General features: G+C 42.1%; 1 protein-coding gene across 6 annotated transcripts in view; it reads left to right on the top strand.

The window, feature by feature from the left end:
* Positions 1-16,216, top strand: part of MYO9A (myosin IXA) — a 102,240-nt gene that overhangs the window by 79,067 nt on the left and 6,957 nt on the right. For 4 of the 6 annotated variants that reach the window (XM_087704158.1, XM_087704155.1, XM_087704154.1 and 1 more), the window contains 14 exons: positions 1,003-1,109; positions 1,881-2,038; positions 2,625-2,833; positions 4,143-4,259; positions 5,534-5,722; positions 7,316-7,363; positions 7,847-7,958; positions 9,104-9,165; positions 9,663-9,855; positions 10,965-11,093; positions 11,905-12,010; positions 12,791-12,922; positions 13,183-13,306; positions 14,564-14,617. In XM_087704158.1, coding sequence (XP_087560284.1) covers positions 1,003-1,109; positions 1,881-2,038; positions 2,625-2,833; positions 4,143-4,259; positions 5,534-5,722; positions 7,316-7,363; positions 7,847-7,958; positions 9,104-9,165; positions 9,663-9,855; positions 10,965-11,093; positions 11,905-12,010; positions 12,791-12,922; positions 13,183-13,306; positions 14,564-14,617 — 1,740 coding nt within the window. The remainder of the gene's footprint in view (positions 1-1,002; positions 1,110-1,880; positions 2,039-2,624; positions 2,834-4,142; positions 4,260-5,533; positions 5,723-7,315; positions 7,364-7,846; positions 7,959-9,103; positions 9,166-9,662; positions 9,856-10,964; positions 11,094-11,904; positions 12,011-12,790; positions 12,923-13,182; positions 13,307-14,563; positions 14,618-16,216) is intronic. The other 2 variants (XM_087704157.1, XM_087704156.1) reach the window with 1 other exon arrangement.

Raw genomic sequence — 16,216 nt, 5'->3', positions numbered from 1 at the left:
TATTGATTATGTGCCATCAAGTCTGTGTTGAGTCTTAACAACCATCATGGATAGATTTTTTTCTATGATGATCTGTTCCTAACTGGGTCTTCAGATGTTTCAGCAGTGACTCATGTATATCAGTTTCCATATTGTTTATAATAATTAAAAGATCTTCTCCCCCCCACCCCCAAAAGATGAACTATTAAATGTATGAGAAATTTTAAGTGGACAACATTCACCAGCTGGCAGTTTCCATGAATACATCAAAGAGAATATTATTTTTAAAGCATCAAAAGGTACTTCAAACAGACTTCTTTTTTCCAGAAATCCAGGAGCCAGATTTCTTAGGAGTACCTTCCACAACTGCCTTCAGAAATTGCACACTTTTATGCAAAAGCCAATTACTTTTGCTTTAAGATTCTATATTAATGTATTGCTAGTTAGGGATGCGGTGGCTCAGTGGCTAAGACGCTGAGCTTGTCAATCAGAAAGGTCAGCAGTTCGGCGGTTCAAATCAGCAGAGTGAGCTCCCATTACTTGTCCCAGCTTCTGCCAACTTAGCAGTTCGAAAGCATGTAAAAAATGCAAGTAGAAAAACAGGAACCACCTTTGGTGGGAAGGTAACAGCGTTCTGTGTGCCTTCGGCATTTAGTCATGCCGGCCATATGACCACAGAGACGTCTTCGGACAGCGCTGGCTCTTCAGTTTTGAAACGGAGATGAACACCGCCCCCTAGAGTTGGGAATGACTAGCATACACGTGTGAGAGGAATCTTTACCTATTCCTCTCGGTATTGATTTTCTGAACTAATAGTAACAGAACGTTGTGCTGCATCTTCTAGTCTATGGCTTTAATCCAAACAAGGAGAAGAGAAGTCAATCAAATGAAAGGCATCTTTGCCACAGGGAGTGGGGCTTTTTTAAAAAAGCAGCTTAAATGTTGAAAGTGCTGTAGAGCTCGATTGCGCCTCCTTAGAATATCCAATGATTCCATCATCTGTTACGTTTGAAATCATTGCAGATGCTACAACGTTCTGCATCCAACGAAGCAAAGCTTCACAAAACAATGTCTCAAGGAGAGATTGGACAGCTGCCAGTTGCCCAGAAGATCGTAGCCGTGGACAGAAGGTATAAATTTTCCGGCAAGGAAAAAAAAAAAGCATGAATTAAACATGATGCAGTGCTTCTTTTTCTTAGCAATTTTTAGAAATTCACTAAACCATTTACCCTTCAATACCATCCCACAATGCAGATAAGCTATTTTAGTTGTATTGTATTGTATTGTATTTGGTTTATTTGTATGCCGCCCTTCTCCAGGAGGGACTCAGGGCGGCGAACAACTCAGAGGGGAAAGGGAACATAAACAACAGTACACATAATTAAAATACACGAAAATCACACAACCATACCAGTCAAGAGGGGAGGGGAACTCATCAACCCCAAGCCTGCCGGCACAGCCAAGTTTTGACGGCTTTCCGGAAGGCCTGGAGAGAGGTGAGGGTCCGGATCTCCGCGGGGAGTTCATTCCAAAGGGCCGGAGCTGCTACAGAGAAGGCCCTCCCCCGGGTAGTAGCCAGATGGCATTGGCTGGTGGACGGAACCCGGAGGAGGCCGATCCTGTGAGATCTGACGGGTCTTTGGGAGGTAATTGGCAGCAGGCGGTCTCTCAAGTTATAATGCTTGAAAGAGAGAAATTGTGAGGATTGAAGGATAAGCAAAGCTATCTTTGTTCAGTCTAGACCAGGGGTCCCCCAACCTGTGGTCCGCGGCCCACTACCAGGTTGTGGGCTAATCACCCCTGGGCTGCTTGAGTGGCTGGCCGGTATGTGCACCTCTGCACTTGGATAAAATAATCAACATGGCTTGAGTAAACTTTTCTTCCCATTTGTCATTTATTAGACCTCAAAGAGCCAAGATGAGATTTTGGGGGAAAGGAAGGCAGGGAGAGAAGAAGATAAACAGGGAGAAGCTTGCGACCCAGTCAGAGCTGCTGGAATTGTATCCTGACCAAGATGCCCCAGGAAGAGACACGATTCCAGGTCTACAGCTTGAAGAAGGTAAACAGAGGGTTTAATACAATGTTTCTTCACCTCGACAAGTTTTAAGATAGGTGGAATTCTGGGAGTTGAAGTCCACCCATTTTAAACTTGCCAAGATGGTTTAATAAAAATGTCAGCCAGACTTATTTTAGATGTAACAGAATCATTGAATGGGAAAATGATCTCAAAATTCAACTCCTGCTTTGTGCACGAGACATTGTGAATACATAAAACACTTTTATCAAGGAAGAGCTTAGTGCTTGGTCAATCGTTTGTCTTGACAGTCACGTCCGGTGTATGAATAATCTTCTGGTTCTTTTACACGTCATCAGAAATCCAAAAGGTTTGTGAATTGCTCCCCACTGGTTGTCAGAAGTCTTTGTTCCAGACACCCGCAGAATTCTCCTTTGAATTATCTAATTTGCCTTGAATCCCACATTCTCTAGGATTTCCCTACAGTGAAGGTGTAGGGCCTGTGCTAAATAAATAATGTGTCGCATCTTCAGTGTTTCCGATTTTTCCCCTTTCCTGATTTAGGAAGATAGTTCTGCTTGTTCCCCTCGGAGGAATTCCGAGCAAAACTTGTATTTCTTTGCACATGCAGAGCTGAGCCCTCCAAGGAGTCCCGAACTGTCGGGCATCTATCGAAGGGAATGTAAGGAAAACAAAGAACCATCTCCAAAGGTCAAGCGAAAACGCAGCCTGAAAATTAGCAACGTAACGATGGAACCTGCACAATGGCAGAACGACGCCCTTCAGATCATAACAAGTGTCAGTGACTTGAAAAGCATGGACGAGTTCCTCTTGAAAAAGGTAACTTGTATATATGCCAATGCTGCATACCTAAATCGACAGCTTTACCTGCTAAGAATCAATATTGGCTTTTAGTATGAAGCCTTTGAAAGCGGATTGTCAGGGTTCCAAATAGCATCCAAAAGCCAAATAGCATCCTGCCACTGATTTTATGACCATAATGGAAACATCTGGATGGACTTTTATCTGCCATAAATTTTCGTCAAGCATATATTTTGCCATATATGTTTGTCAAGCAACCTTTGTATCTGAAGCAGCAAAGCTTAATCAAAAGAGAAATACCGTATTTTTCGGAGTCTAAGACGCACCTTTTTCCCTAAAAAAAAAAGAGGCTGAAAATCTGGGTGCATCTTATACACTCAGTACAGCATTTTTGCCTCCCGAAACCCCACCACCTTCACCAAAATGGCCGTGCAGAAATGAGTAAAAAATGGCCCATTTTTTGCTCAATTTTGCCCCCCTCCCAGCCCCCAGGAGCACTCTATAAGCCTCCTAAAGGCTATTCATGCCCTTTTTTTAAAAAAAAATATGAGCCCGGTTTAGCGAAAAACTGGCCGTTTTGGGGAGGTTTGCAGAGTGCAAAAACTATTTTTTTAATTTGCCTCTTCAAAACCTTGGTGCGTCTTATACTCCGAAAAATACGGTAGCTCTCGCCTCTTCAATGTGAAAACCAACAAAACACATGTAAGAAAAGGGAAAGTGAATGCAGTAGAAAAATCAGGCTAAAATGGAATGAAACACCAGCCATAAGGAGGGCAGGTTTTCCCTTCTCATTCTTGAATAGCAGTTAGCAACAGCAATAGCCCTTAGACTTATATACAACTTTACAGTGCTTTACACCCCTCTCTAAGCAGTTTACAGAGTTAGTCTATTGCCCCGCAACAATTTGGCTCCTCATTTTACCCACCTTGGAAGGATGGAAGGCTGAGTCGACCTTGAGCCGGTCAGGATCGAACTGCTGAACTGCAGTACTGCATTCTAACCACTGCGCCACCACGGCTCATAGTCTAGTGGTCTCCTTGCTTCTGAATAAGTCTAGAATGTATTGTTTTGATGGAAACATCTTGAAGGATTTGGGTGTTCTTCCTGATGGGAGAATAAAGCAAGTTACTTCTATAACTTCTTTGGGAGAGAGCTTTCTTTACATCTGGATCGAGGACAGTCAAAGTTTGGCCATTAAATAAAACAGGCTAGCCTTCATATGGCCATTTGACTGCTGCCCTGGAAATTATGTGCTTGCTCTGCATCATTGAATCCGTCGCATGGTAAGTTTTGAAAATAGTCTTCATTTCATTTTTTTTTTTTTTAGATGAATGATTTGGACAGCGAAGACTGTAAGAAGGACACTCTTGTGGACGTGGTATTTAAAAAAGCTTTGAAAGAATTCCGGCAAAATATCTTCAGTTTCTACTCTTCTGCTTTGGCAGTAAGTTGAATAACTATTTATGTTTTAAAATTAAGTACTAATGACAGAAGTTCCTGGGGCAGCCAAACTGTGCAAAAGCCGCTCTTGATGTTTGGGGAGATAATTATTTACAATGACAATAGATGGTGTTTCATAGAAGACAGAACCAGATTTATTACTGATATTCCTGCTTCTTCTCGTTAACTTCATCATAGTGTATCATGTAACGAAAAGAACTTTTCTGCTTTTGTAAATAAAGGAGGAGGAAGAATGTGAGGGCCAGAAAAAGTCAAATGTGCACATTTCAGGGAGATGCTTCTTCATGCAGTATCAAGAAAAAAATGGTATCATCATCCAAATTATAGTGAAGGGAATGAAAGCAAATGAGTCATTTGTTTAATGAAATTAGTAAGATATCATAGGAAGTGTGATTATGACTATAAATAGAGGGAGTGTCTCAAATGATACTCGGAGCTTTGCAAGTAGAGTTTATGCAGTGTGTTTTTATAGTAGCAGTTTCCTCAAACTTCAATAAAGCAATGCCTGGGGCAATGTTTCTCTATCTTGAGAAGATTTTAAATGATTGGACTTCAACAATTCTGGGAATTGAAGTCCACATATCTTAAAGCTTCCAAAGTTGGGAAATACTGCTCTGAGGTATTATTTTGAATCCAGAATTGTGACACAACACCTTTCCTGCCCATTCAGTTGTCATGCAATGAAGCACACACCCATGTTTGTGTTGCTGTAAAGATAATGGTTCCCCTCGCACATATGTGCTAGTCATTCCCGATTCTAGGGAGCGGTGCTCATCTCCATTTCAAAGCCGAAGAGCCAGCGCTGTCTGAAGACGTCTCCGTGGTCATGTGGCTGGCATGACTAAATGCCGAAGGTGCACAGAACACTGTTACCTTCCCACCAAAGGGGGTTCCTATTTTTCTACTTGCATTTTTTTACATGCTGTCGAACTGCTAGGTTGGCAGAAGCTGGGACTAGTAATGGGAGCTCACTCCATTACACCGTGCTGGGGATTCGAACTGCCGAACTGCCAATCTTTCTGATCGACAAGGTCAGCATCTTAGCCACTGAGCCACCGTGTCCCCCTTGTGTTGCTGAGTTCTAGGCAATTAGCTGTTATTGCCTGTCTTTTCTATTATTTGATTTCAGGACTGCGCTTCTGTTTTTTTCTTCGGCTGTTAATGTTTGTTTATTTTAGTGAATGAACATTTTAATACATTTCTGTCCTCTTTGTGGAACATTCAGACATTCACATTCATTTCTCCCTGTATTAATAGATGGGTGATGGGAAGAGCATCCGCTACAAGGATCTCTATGCACTGTTTGAGCAGATTCTAGAGAAAACCATGAAACTTGAACAGAGGAACTGGAGTGAATCCCCCGTACGGGTCTGGGTCAATACATTTAAGGTGTTTCTGGATGAATACATGATGGAATATATGCCTTTGGATTATTCTACTGCAAAGGTAACACAACACAACCACAACCTCATATTGCATCCCTTTGACAGGAGGACCATGTTCTGGGTGCCCTGTAAAGAATCAGCTACTGTTGTGGCCCGCCAGCAGCCAGCACAGCTGGGAGCAGATTCGGACAGTGAGGCAGCTGGGGAGGAACATGGGCCAGTCCTGGAGTCTGAGGAAGGCTCGGATGAGGGCTCTGTGTCAGAGGCAGAGAGGGGGCCAGAGCCATATGCCAGTTATCAGCTGCCTTCAGAGTCAGACATCAGTCAGGCAGATGAACAGCTGGAGCCTGTTCCCAGTGTGCGCATGCGCAGAGTGGCCAGACAAAGGGGGCAGCTAAAGAATAGGGGTCGACTTGGGAGTAAGGCCACAGGTGGACGATGAATGGCCCCTCCCAGAGGGAATAAAAGAGGAGCGAAAGGGGAGTGGAGTTTGCAGGAGACCATTAGTTCGCTTCATTGGTTGGTGACTCTCCGAGACTCCTTGCCAAGTTTTGCAGATATCGGCCTGGCAGCTCTCCAAGCCAGATAAGGTCTGTGACTATAAATCCTCCCTTTCCTGGATGTGAATGAGCAAAATTCACAGTAAATTAATAAAAGGGTTTTTTGTCAGGACAAGGAGTTTGCTTCATGCTCTTGGGAAGCCTCAGTTAGAACAGCTATCTTGTTCCAAAAGTGCTTTTTCAAAAGGCAACTGAACTTTGTTTTTCCTTGAAAACATTTCACTTCTCATCCAAGAAGCTTCTTCACTTTTAACTGAACGGTGGGAGATGGAAGGATTTATATTCCTTGCAGCCCACCTGGTCATTAGCACTCTTTCAGAAAGTTCTTTATGCTGCTAACACCACATAATTTCCTTGCCTCTTGATATTGACGAATAGACTTTGAAAGGCTGGCTTGCAATAATGTATAAAAAGTTTCATCATGACTGAAGGCAAATGCAGGATAATGTTGCAGGATCCAATCCGGGTGGGTCAGATTAGTCTGGTCTGGGTGACCAAACCAGATTGGATCCTGCAAAACGTTTTATGATCACAAAATATAATGTGCTATTGAAAATGAATAATCTGAAGTAACCAGAATGTGTATGTACCATTCTGTTACAAGAAGGCCCACAGTGAAGAAAAACAGAACAAACCATAATTGTATATGTACGTGCATATTTTAAGGCTTCTGTTCTTAAAGTATGTTGGAAAGAGCCAGCAGCATGGAAAAATGTGCAGAGATATAGTGGTTAGTATTAAGCCGTGGAAGGGACAGTTGTAGGTCATTCTGCTACTTACACAAAATAGATTAACATCTCCTTCCAAATACCTCTGTTTCTGCCAGAAGCCATGACAGCAGAATTCTGATTCTACTTGACACTTGTTAACTCTTTCAGTTCTCAGTGGTGCCCACATAATAAAATATTGAGTGTTATAGGAATATCTTGGTCAGGAGAAGAAGCAGTAAATAAGAACGGTCTGTCTGATTTTAATAGCTCCTTGATTTGCTTTGTAAACAAAGATTATATAAGAAAACTGATTTAAATTTGCAAATGGAAGCAAAGTATTGAAAGAAACACTGAACTGTTTGGTATTGTCTCTTGTTGTCTTAGGTGACAAAAACAGAAAGGAAGAAGAGACGAAAGAAGGAAACAGACATAGTAAGCTGAAATACTTCCCCCTTTAATATGAAGCAAATTATATTACAAATTATATAATTATTTATGTTTAAATGTTTGCAGCAAGTCCAGGTATGTCAATGTTGGCATTCAGTAATCAGCTTCTTGAAGGTTTCACAGTTTTTGAGACAGGATAAAACAGGATGGAATTAATCACAAGTCTGATTAAGAAGGATGTGTTACATTTTTTGTTATCTGAAAATCACTGTAAGAGACTTTCATTGTTGAGACAAAAGGTGAAGTAGAAATTCAATGAATGAACTAATGGATGACATTATTAAACCTTCTGAGAAATAGTCAACATTGCCAAGAATACTCTTCCAGCATTCCAGCCAGGTTTTTTTTTTTAAAAAAAATAACAGTTACTGGTTTATGAATTTTTTTTTGTGCAGTACAGTAAATACTCAGATCTATTTTCATCTGCTGTTAAATGTCAAATTGCTTTTTTTTTTGGGACATTGCTAGGTCGAAGAACATAATGGCCACATTTTTAAGGCTACTCAATATAGCATCCCTACCTATTGTGAATTCTGTTCCTCCTTGATATGGATCATGGACAGAGCTGCTGTTTGCAAATGTAGGTATAAACTGTTACACCTCCTGCACTCTTTTTCTTCCTGTCCTTGCTTACATTTCCTTTCCTTGGGAGGTTGTTAGCTCCTTTAGTTTTCATTCAAATGCCTTGCCAAATAGAGAAAGGCCAGTAGTAAGTATTGCACTGTAGTTTTATTTTTTTTACCATAATTATAACTAAGGAACCAAAGGAAAGTTGTATTACCGAATCTGAATGGAGGAGAAGCATTTAGCCTGCTACGTTCCACAGCCTAATTAAGCAGCAAAATCCAGTTAAGAGATATGGGTAAGAAACGTAAAATTTACGCAAGCCCAAAATCTGGGAGAGAATTTCTACAAGATGTTTTATAGATGGTATTTAGATCCTAAAAAATTAGCTTGTATGTATCCGAACTTACAGCCTAAATGCTGGAGATGTGATTGTGCTGATGCTACGTATTATCATATATGGTGGACTTGTAAAAAGGTCAAAGCATTTTTGATACAAATATGGTGGATTACGCAAAATATTCTTAAAAAGAGGATAAAGTTTACTCCTCAGTTATTCTTGTTAGGTATAATTACAGACTGTACAGTTATAGAGACTACTTTGAATCTGAATTTAATAACGGCAGCAAGACTGTTGGTGGCGCAGTACTGGAAGAAGGAAGAATTGCCTACCATTCAGGAATGGCCGTTAAAAATAATAAATTTAGCAGAGATGGCTAAAATATCAGCATACCTCAAGGACCATTCAGATGAGAAATACAAGCTGGAATGGAGAAGATGGATTGATTACATTCAAAATAAATATGGGACTAAGAAATTTCAGTTAGCTTATGAATGACTGAACAAGGAATGTTACAACTTATCTAAAGTTAGCTTTACAAAAGGGGAGTTAAAATACAAGCGAGGGATGATGCTAAAGTTAGTTAGTTTATTTTAGTGTATGGTTGTTAAATGTTTATACCCTGTATTTGCTCTGGGAGGTTGTGGGGAGGGGATCTGGGGTCGGGGAGGGGGGAGGGAAGGTATATTTGTAAAACTCTTTAAAACTTTCAATTAAAAAAAAAATCCAGTCTCCTTGTCAGCTCTTGCAAAGTTATAACGCAATAAAATTTCACTGCATTTCATTATGTGCAGCACTAAATGTATTTTTCTTAATTCCAGTGTGCAAATACGCTTGCCACCGAAAGTGCTGCCAGAAGACCACGACAAAATGCTCCAAAAAGGTACCCTGTTTTTTTCTCATTTCCGTATGCCACACATAACGGGGGAATTCTGGGAACTGAAGTCCACACATCTTAAAAATTGTCAAGGTTGAGAAACACCTTGTCTAGCTGCTGACTCTTTGTTCATATTTCTACTGCGACACGTTCTGTAAAAGCAGAAAACAAGGGAGTCAGAAAACTCTGGGGGAGACAGTGGCGTTAAAGGCTTGTTTTCTGCTGCCCCTTTGCTTGCCCCTCCGCTGCTCTGAATTGAGACTAATGACTAAAATGCTAATCCCATGCAAAAGAAATGGATTTGGGGAAAGGTGAAGCATGTTGAGATGTTTCCATTACTCTAAATATTTGCTTTTATGTTTCGCATAGCTTGTAATCTTAAAGCAGGACTGTTCTGGTCCCGGCATTTTAGCAGCTTTAGAGCCAGCCGGATACCGTGGGAATTTGCACAGTGTGGCTGTGATGCACTTGTAACGCTGATTGCATTATCCCTGTCCTTACAGTATGACCCAGAGCTTTCTTCACGCCAGTTTGGAGTCGAACTCTCTCGCCTGACCAGCGAAGAACGGATTGTGCCAATAGTGTTTGAGAAGCTCAGCAGCTACATAGAAATGCATGCTTTGTATACGGAGGGCATTTACCGGAAATCTGGATCAACAAATAAGATCAAAGAGTTACGGCAGGGCCTTGACACAGGTGAGGAGACTTAGAGAAGGGAAACTTGCATTATTGTGAGGGTCCCCCCTCCCCCCCGGTGTCTGTGTTTATTTTAGAGATGCTAAAACTTTAGGGCAGATGATGGCCAGAAAATGTAATATTTTGGTGATCAACAGTATTCAATTTGATTTAGACAGTGCTGAAGCAGAACTCATACAGTACTTCTAGTTAATTCTATGTTAGGCTAAAGCTGATATGTACCTGTGGTTCATGTTTGATTTATGTTTGAGAATATATTCATTGTAGTATTAAAATGATGGACTGGGTAAGACCTGGGAAGCTATGAGTTCTACTCCTTCCTTAGGTATCAAAGCTAGGATAAACCTATATCTTAAGTTCAGAAATTTTGACTCTGTTTGTTCTTTGCAGTCAGTTATACTACTGGTTAAGGAACCTAGGGACGTGGTGGCTCAGTGGCTAAGACACTGAGCTTCTCCATCAAGAAGGTCGGCGGTTTGAATGCCTAGTGCCGCATAACGGAGAGAGCTCCCGTGACTTGTCCCAGCTTCTGCCAACTTAGCAGTTCGAAAGCATAATAAAATGCAAGTAGAAAAATAGGAACCGCCTTTGGTGGGAAGGGAACAGCGTTCCTTGCGCCTTTGGCATTTAGTCATGCCAGCCACATGACCACAGAGATGTCTTCGGACAGCGCTGGCTCTTCGGCTTTGACACAGAGATGAGCACCGCCCCCCTAGAGTCAGGAACGACTAACACATATGTACGAGGGGAACCTTTTACCTTAAGGAATCTAGGCCATTGCATCACATCAGACTTGTGTTGGAGGCACCAAGGCGCTTCCGGGTTGAAAGGATTAGCCACCATTGCCCTGGGTACACTCAGTTAGGGGCTCCTTTCAGGTCCCTGGCAGGAGCTGGAGCAAAGGACAGGAGCTCACTCGTACTGTGGCAGCACTCAGATCTCGAATGCAGGACTGCTGCTTGTCAAGCCAGCATCCTCACAACACGAGCCATACTTTGGCCATAATTTAATTCTCACGTTGGCACCGTATCAGAGTAAATGGTGAAGTCTCCTTTTGCTACTCCTCCTTTGCTTTTAATTTTCTTGCTTTCATTCTTTCCGCTGACCAGATATCGAACGAGTGAATCTCGATGACTACAGCATCCATGTCATTGCCAGTGTGTTCAAGCAATGGCTGAGGGATTTGCCTAACCCTCTCATGACATTTGAACTCTATGAAGAATTTTTGCGAGCCATGGGTAAGAAGGAGTTGCTGTCAGACCTAGAATGAAATAGGACTTCAGGAAACATTACAAGGGAAGCTAAGAGGAAAAAAAAAACAAGTCTGTTTCTACTTAGAAAGTCATGTTCTCCACTACTTCAATATTTCTTCAGCTTGCTTTTCCTTATCCCGGAAAATATTTCTACACAAAATACCTGTGAAAATTCTTTATCACGCTGAAACCTAAAACCGTAATGATGTTTTTTCTAGGGATCTGCTTTGGATGGTGTACTGAGGCATCCCACTGCAATGCAATGTATCTCCTTGATGAGACCCCAAACTAAATCAATAATTCCACTTCTGTACTCCGCCTTCTTTCTCTGCATTTCAGACATTATATCCTCATTTTTCACCTAAGTATTTCAAACCCCTCAGTTATATGGAAATCATCTTCTGCCTTGAGTAGGATTTCCCAGTGCATTCTCCTTTAAGAACACCACTTGAATTTCAAAGGTATTTTCAGAATCTGCCTCCTCAGAAGCTCCCTATTTGGAGCATTCCTTAAATCCTGAGCAGTAGCGAACTTGCAAGATATGTGTGTTTAGATGTGTATATCATATTTTACAATCTTCGCTTGCTGTAAACATACTCAATTCCTGAGACAGAGTAGGCCACAGTCCTGACAAATTGAATGAAATTGTTGGAGGATCCAATCTGCATCAGTCCCTGGGAGCGGAAGTTCAAACCTCTGATCTCAGCGACCGACCCAGATTGGCTCTTGCGATATTATCCTGGGACACGTATGTATAATTCGCCTTTGATTCATGAGTGAAATTTGTTTTCTGCAGGTTTGCAAGAGAGGAAAGAGGCCATCCGTGGTGTTTACTCAGTCATTGATCAACTTTCCCGAACTCACCTTAATACCTTGGAACGTCTGATCTTTCACCTTGTCAGGTATCAATCGCCAAGATAAGGTTATAAAGAGATTTCCTTGTGAATGTCGGCTTTATCTGCAGGTATATTCCCACGTTCAGCTTTTGGTGAGACCTGCAATCTTGAGAGGCAGTTCTGTTTTCAGAGTTGTGTGCCAAGGCAGGCCTATCTTCATCTGGCTTTCAAGCATGCTTAATATATAATCCCCCCCAGGAAAGCCATCTCTACATGTTATTCTGGGTGACAAAAAAGCTTTTCTCAAGGCCCACACATCGAAGCAAAAGGCCTTTTTAACCCTATGATCAAGTTGGAGGGCAGATAGCTCTTTCAGTTTGTTACGTTGCCGTGTTAATTTCACGTGGGCCACCGCAGTTCTCTTTTAGTGAGTTGATATGACTGGGTAGTAAAAAAGATAGATAAATAATAGTGGTCGGGGAATTCTAGGAGTGAAAATCTACACATCTTCCAAGGTTGAGAAACATTAGGCTAGCGACTGGCACTGTGGTTTGGTTTCTAATTTTAGAAATATGGGGCAGAAAGTAGGCCACACAGAGATCTATCGTCCAAGAGGAAAGAACGGCTGGGAGGGACAGAAGGAACAGTTAAAACTCATTGTTGCTTCTCCCCAGCATTGGCCATTGTCTCACTCTGCCTGTTGACGCTCACCCTGTCTCTTTTCTTTGACCTCTGTGTCAATTCTTATGTTCCGTTCTATGGGTTTGTCCCACCTCGTAACAAGTGAGGGTTGCTATGATCACCTACAGTTAAGTTTCATTCCCATCCTGTTTTGATGCTGTTTAGGATTGCTCTACAAGAAGAAACGAATCGAATGTCGGCTAATGCTCTGGCCATTGTCTTTGCTCCCTGTATCCTCCGTTGTCCAGACACCACTGACCCTCTGCAGAGCGCTCAGGATGTCAGCAAAACCATCAGGTAATTTAAAAAAAAGAAAAAGACTTGCTACCAGCCATGACCGGTTCAACTCCACTGATGTCACTCACGTAATTTGGAGAGGAACATTTTACAAAAATGAAAAATTCAGAAGAAGAAGTTGCATGCATAGGTTGATTCTCCCAATTTTTTTTTCCAGTTAGAATATTCACAGCAAGAAAGATCTCTGTGTCTAGATTTTATACGGCAATCGCTTAGATTCTGGCCCTCAAGCCCTAACTTGACGATTTTTCTCTTTCCAGTTGCATAGAGTTGATTGTTGTAGAACAGATGAACAAATACCGAGCCCGTCTGAAGGATATCAGCAGCCTGGAGTTTGCAGAGAACAAAGCCAAGAGCCGGCTGTCCTTGATCCGGAGGTCCATGGTAAGGGGCAGGACTGACTGACTGGCTGCATGACAGGCTGACCTAGTCCCAGGTCCCAAAGAAGTAGAGACAATGCCCCATCACCTGATCTTCCCCATTTTCTATTTCGATTAATTGAAACAAGTGCCCTTGTTCAGAGAAATATTGGGGCGAAGATCACTTATGATCACCTGATACATACTAGTTTTAACAGCCCAGATTCTGGAACTGAGAATTCCCTGTGTGAGAGTTAACTTACTTGGGTGTGGATATTAATAATTGAACGATATCTGTCTTTCTTTCTGTCTCTTTTCTCCCCCCTCTAACCTTTTCTTTCCATCTTTCTAACTCCTTGCACATTTCAAATTCTTTAATAATATGGTTTAGTCTAATGCAAAAGTTAACGTTTGGTTTAAGCCAGAAGTCCCCAAACTTGTGGACTTACAGCTCCCACAATTCTCCAGCCAGCAGAGCAAAGCTGGCTGGAGAATTCTGGGAGTTGTAAGTCCTCAAGTCTTAACGTTGCCAAGTTTGGGGACCTCTGGTTTAAGCACTAATATCTGGCTCTTCAAAGCTACAGGTATCACTCTGTTGTTACTTTATACAGGTAACTCGTGGTTCTTGAAGGTTCTTTTAAATTCCCAGACACCCTTTAGTGAACTCAACCCCCTCCAGCTTGTACATAATTGGCTTTCGTATGATGATTAGTCCCTGTTCCCCTAACTCTCACACTATTTGCATCTGCTTTAAGACAAGGCTTCCATTCTCCTCTCTCCCACCTGCACGTGCCAGGGGGAGACTCTGGGGAGACAGTACTGCTGCCCTCCTCCCGGCCCCTGCTGAGCTCTTTGTAATAAATCACTGCCTCTTCCCTGCTTACGAACTTTTTTATCAGATGAAGAGCAATTTGCATGCTTCTTAGCTAGGCTGCTGACTTGAAAAGCAGTTGCTCTGCTCAGAGACGGCTTCAGTTTGCCTCCTCTCAGGCCGGCCGGATCCATGGTGGTTTTGGCTTGGAGGCCAAGGGAAGCATTGCTGAAAGCAACTGAGGCTGTGAGGCCTACCGGGTAACCCTCTCTTGGGGGAGTTCCATCTGTGGCCGCAGCCAATGCTTCTCCACCTCTCTTGCAGCAGAGAATGGCTTGCGGTTCCTTTGCGCTTCCTAGCAGCTGCAGCAAAGGGCCAGCTTCCGCCACCATGCTCAGCCACTCCCAGAGTCAGCTGATGGCGTGTGCTCTCTAACCTGCTCCTTTCCTTTTCCTGTCCTCTCTAATCCAGAAGCCTGTACTAATTGCCGTTAGATTTATGAGCATAACCCGCAGTTCGATCCCGGTATGTATCCGAATTGCAACGCACTGATCTGACGCCATACGTAACTCGCCATCCATCCCAGTGCTTCTGCATGCTCCATGGCCATGGCCCATATTTCATAACTGTGCGTGATATGTGTGTGCGTGAGTCTGTGTGTGTGTGTTTATTTCCAACTCTTCGGGTGCCATCCATGTCTCACGAAAACAAAAGGGCATCAAAGGGGAATGCATATAAGGCCATTTTCATTCTAGACAGATTAGGAGGAAGACAAGAAGCCATATAAGATAGAAGAGAGTCCATTTGGACATGGGTTTCTGCAATGTTTGGCACAGGAAATGTCTTTAGAAAAGAATATTTGCTGTGTTGTGTCGTCGTCTCCCCCCCCCCCCCCCGCCCCACTATAGTAAAGAAGTAGGAACGTTTGAAGAAGTGCCTATAGTAAAGTAGGGATGTGGTGGCTAAGACGCTGAGCTTGTCAATCAGAAAGGTCAGCAGTTCGAATCCCTAGCACTGCGTAATGGAGTGAGCTCCTGTTACTTGACTCAGCTTCCCAAGTAGAAAAATAGGAGCCACCTTTGGTGGGAAGGTTTCCGTGCACCTTCGGCATTTAGTCATCCTGGCCACATGACCACGGAGACGTCTTCAGACAGCACTGGCTCTTCAGTTTTGAAACGGAGATGAACACCACCCCCTAGAGTCAGGAACAACTAGCACATATGTGGGAGGGGAACCTTTACTTTTTATAGTAAAGAAGAGAATGAGGCAGGGTCTAAATAGAAATTGAAAAGCTAATGGAAATTTGGCATGAATTTGTTCCCTTGAATTCTTGAACTGTTGTATTGAGCTGTTTTCTGTATCTTTTATTTTCCCAAATTCTTTTATCTTTCTCTTCATTCTTTCCTCTGGCCTAGACCAATTTCATATATTAAGACCACAGACAATCCTTTGAAGCAAAACAGGAATTCAGTATATGTTTTTTTTTCCCTTCTAACATTTCCAATTTTCAGCAAACACACCATCCTCTGGCACTGCCTTTGCTTCAATTTTCAAAACAAAGCATAGAAGGAAGATTCCTTTTTAGACAGCATAGAAGCCCTGCCTAAGATTAACATAAAGCAACTTTGCTAATATCTAATCAGAGCCTCAACTTCTCAGAGGAAAATCTGAATATGACTTTAGCTGTGATTTTAAAAAAAACAACCATCGATCCCAAAATATATTATTATTCATCCAGAAAGAGAAATCTCAAAATTGATTTAACAATTCTTGCACGCATTTACATCAGAGGTCTCCAACCTTGTCAGCTTTACAACTTGTGGACTTCTATTCCCAAAAGAGGTTGGAAGTCTGAGGAATTCCATGCTGTCTGGGGAATTTTGGGAGTTAAGGTCCCCAAGTCATAAAGTTGCCATGTTTGGAGACCCCTGATTTACATAAGAACAACATGCTGCTGAAAGTATGAAGGAGCTAAAAGTTTTTATTTATTTGTTTTGAAAAATACCCCAGGACAGATATATGAATCATTGGTCTTTGAAAATCTGGATGAAACAAATGGGCTTATTTCTTGGCTCTGTGTCCAGAAAAATAAATTCTCCTCCTTATATTCACAGTGATCCACTT

The sequence above is a fragment of the Thamnophis sirtalis genome, unplaced genomic scaffold (genome assembly GCF_051295495.1).
Source record: "Thamnophis sirtalis isolate CommonGarterSnake01/CBP01778 unplaced genomic scaffold, rThaSir2_p1.2 scaffold_2, whole genome shotgun sequence".
Taxonomy (NCBI): Eukaryota; Metazoa; Chordata; class Lepidosauria; order Squamata; family Natricidae; genus Thamnophis; species Thamnophis sirtalis.
Note: the sequence above shows the minus strand (reverse complement) of the source record. Positions and strands in the feature narration are given on the sequence as shown.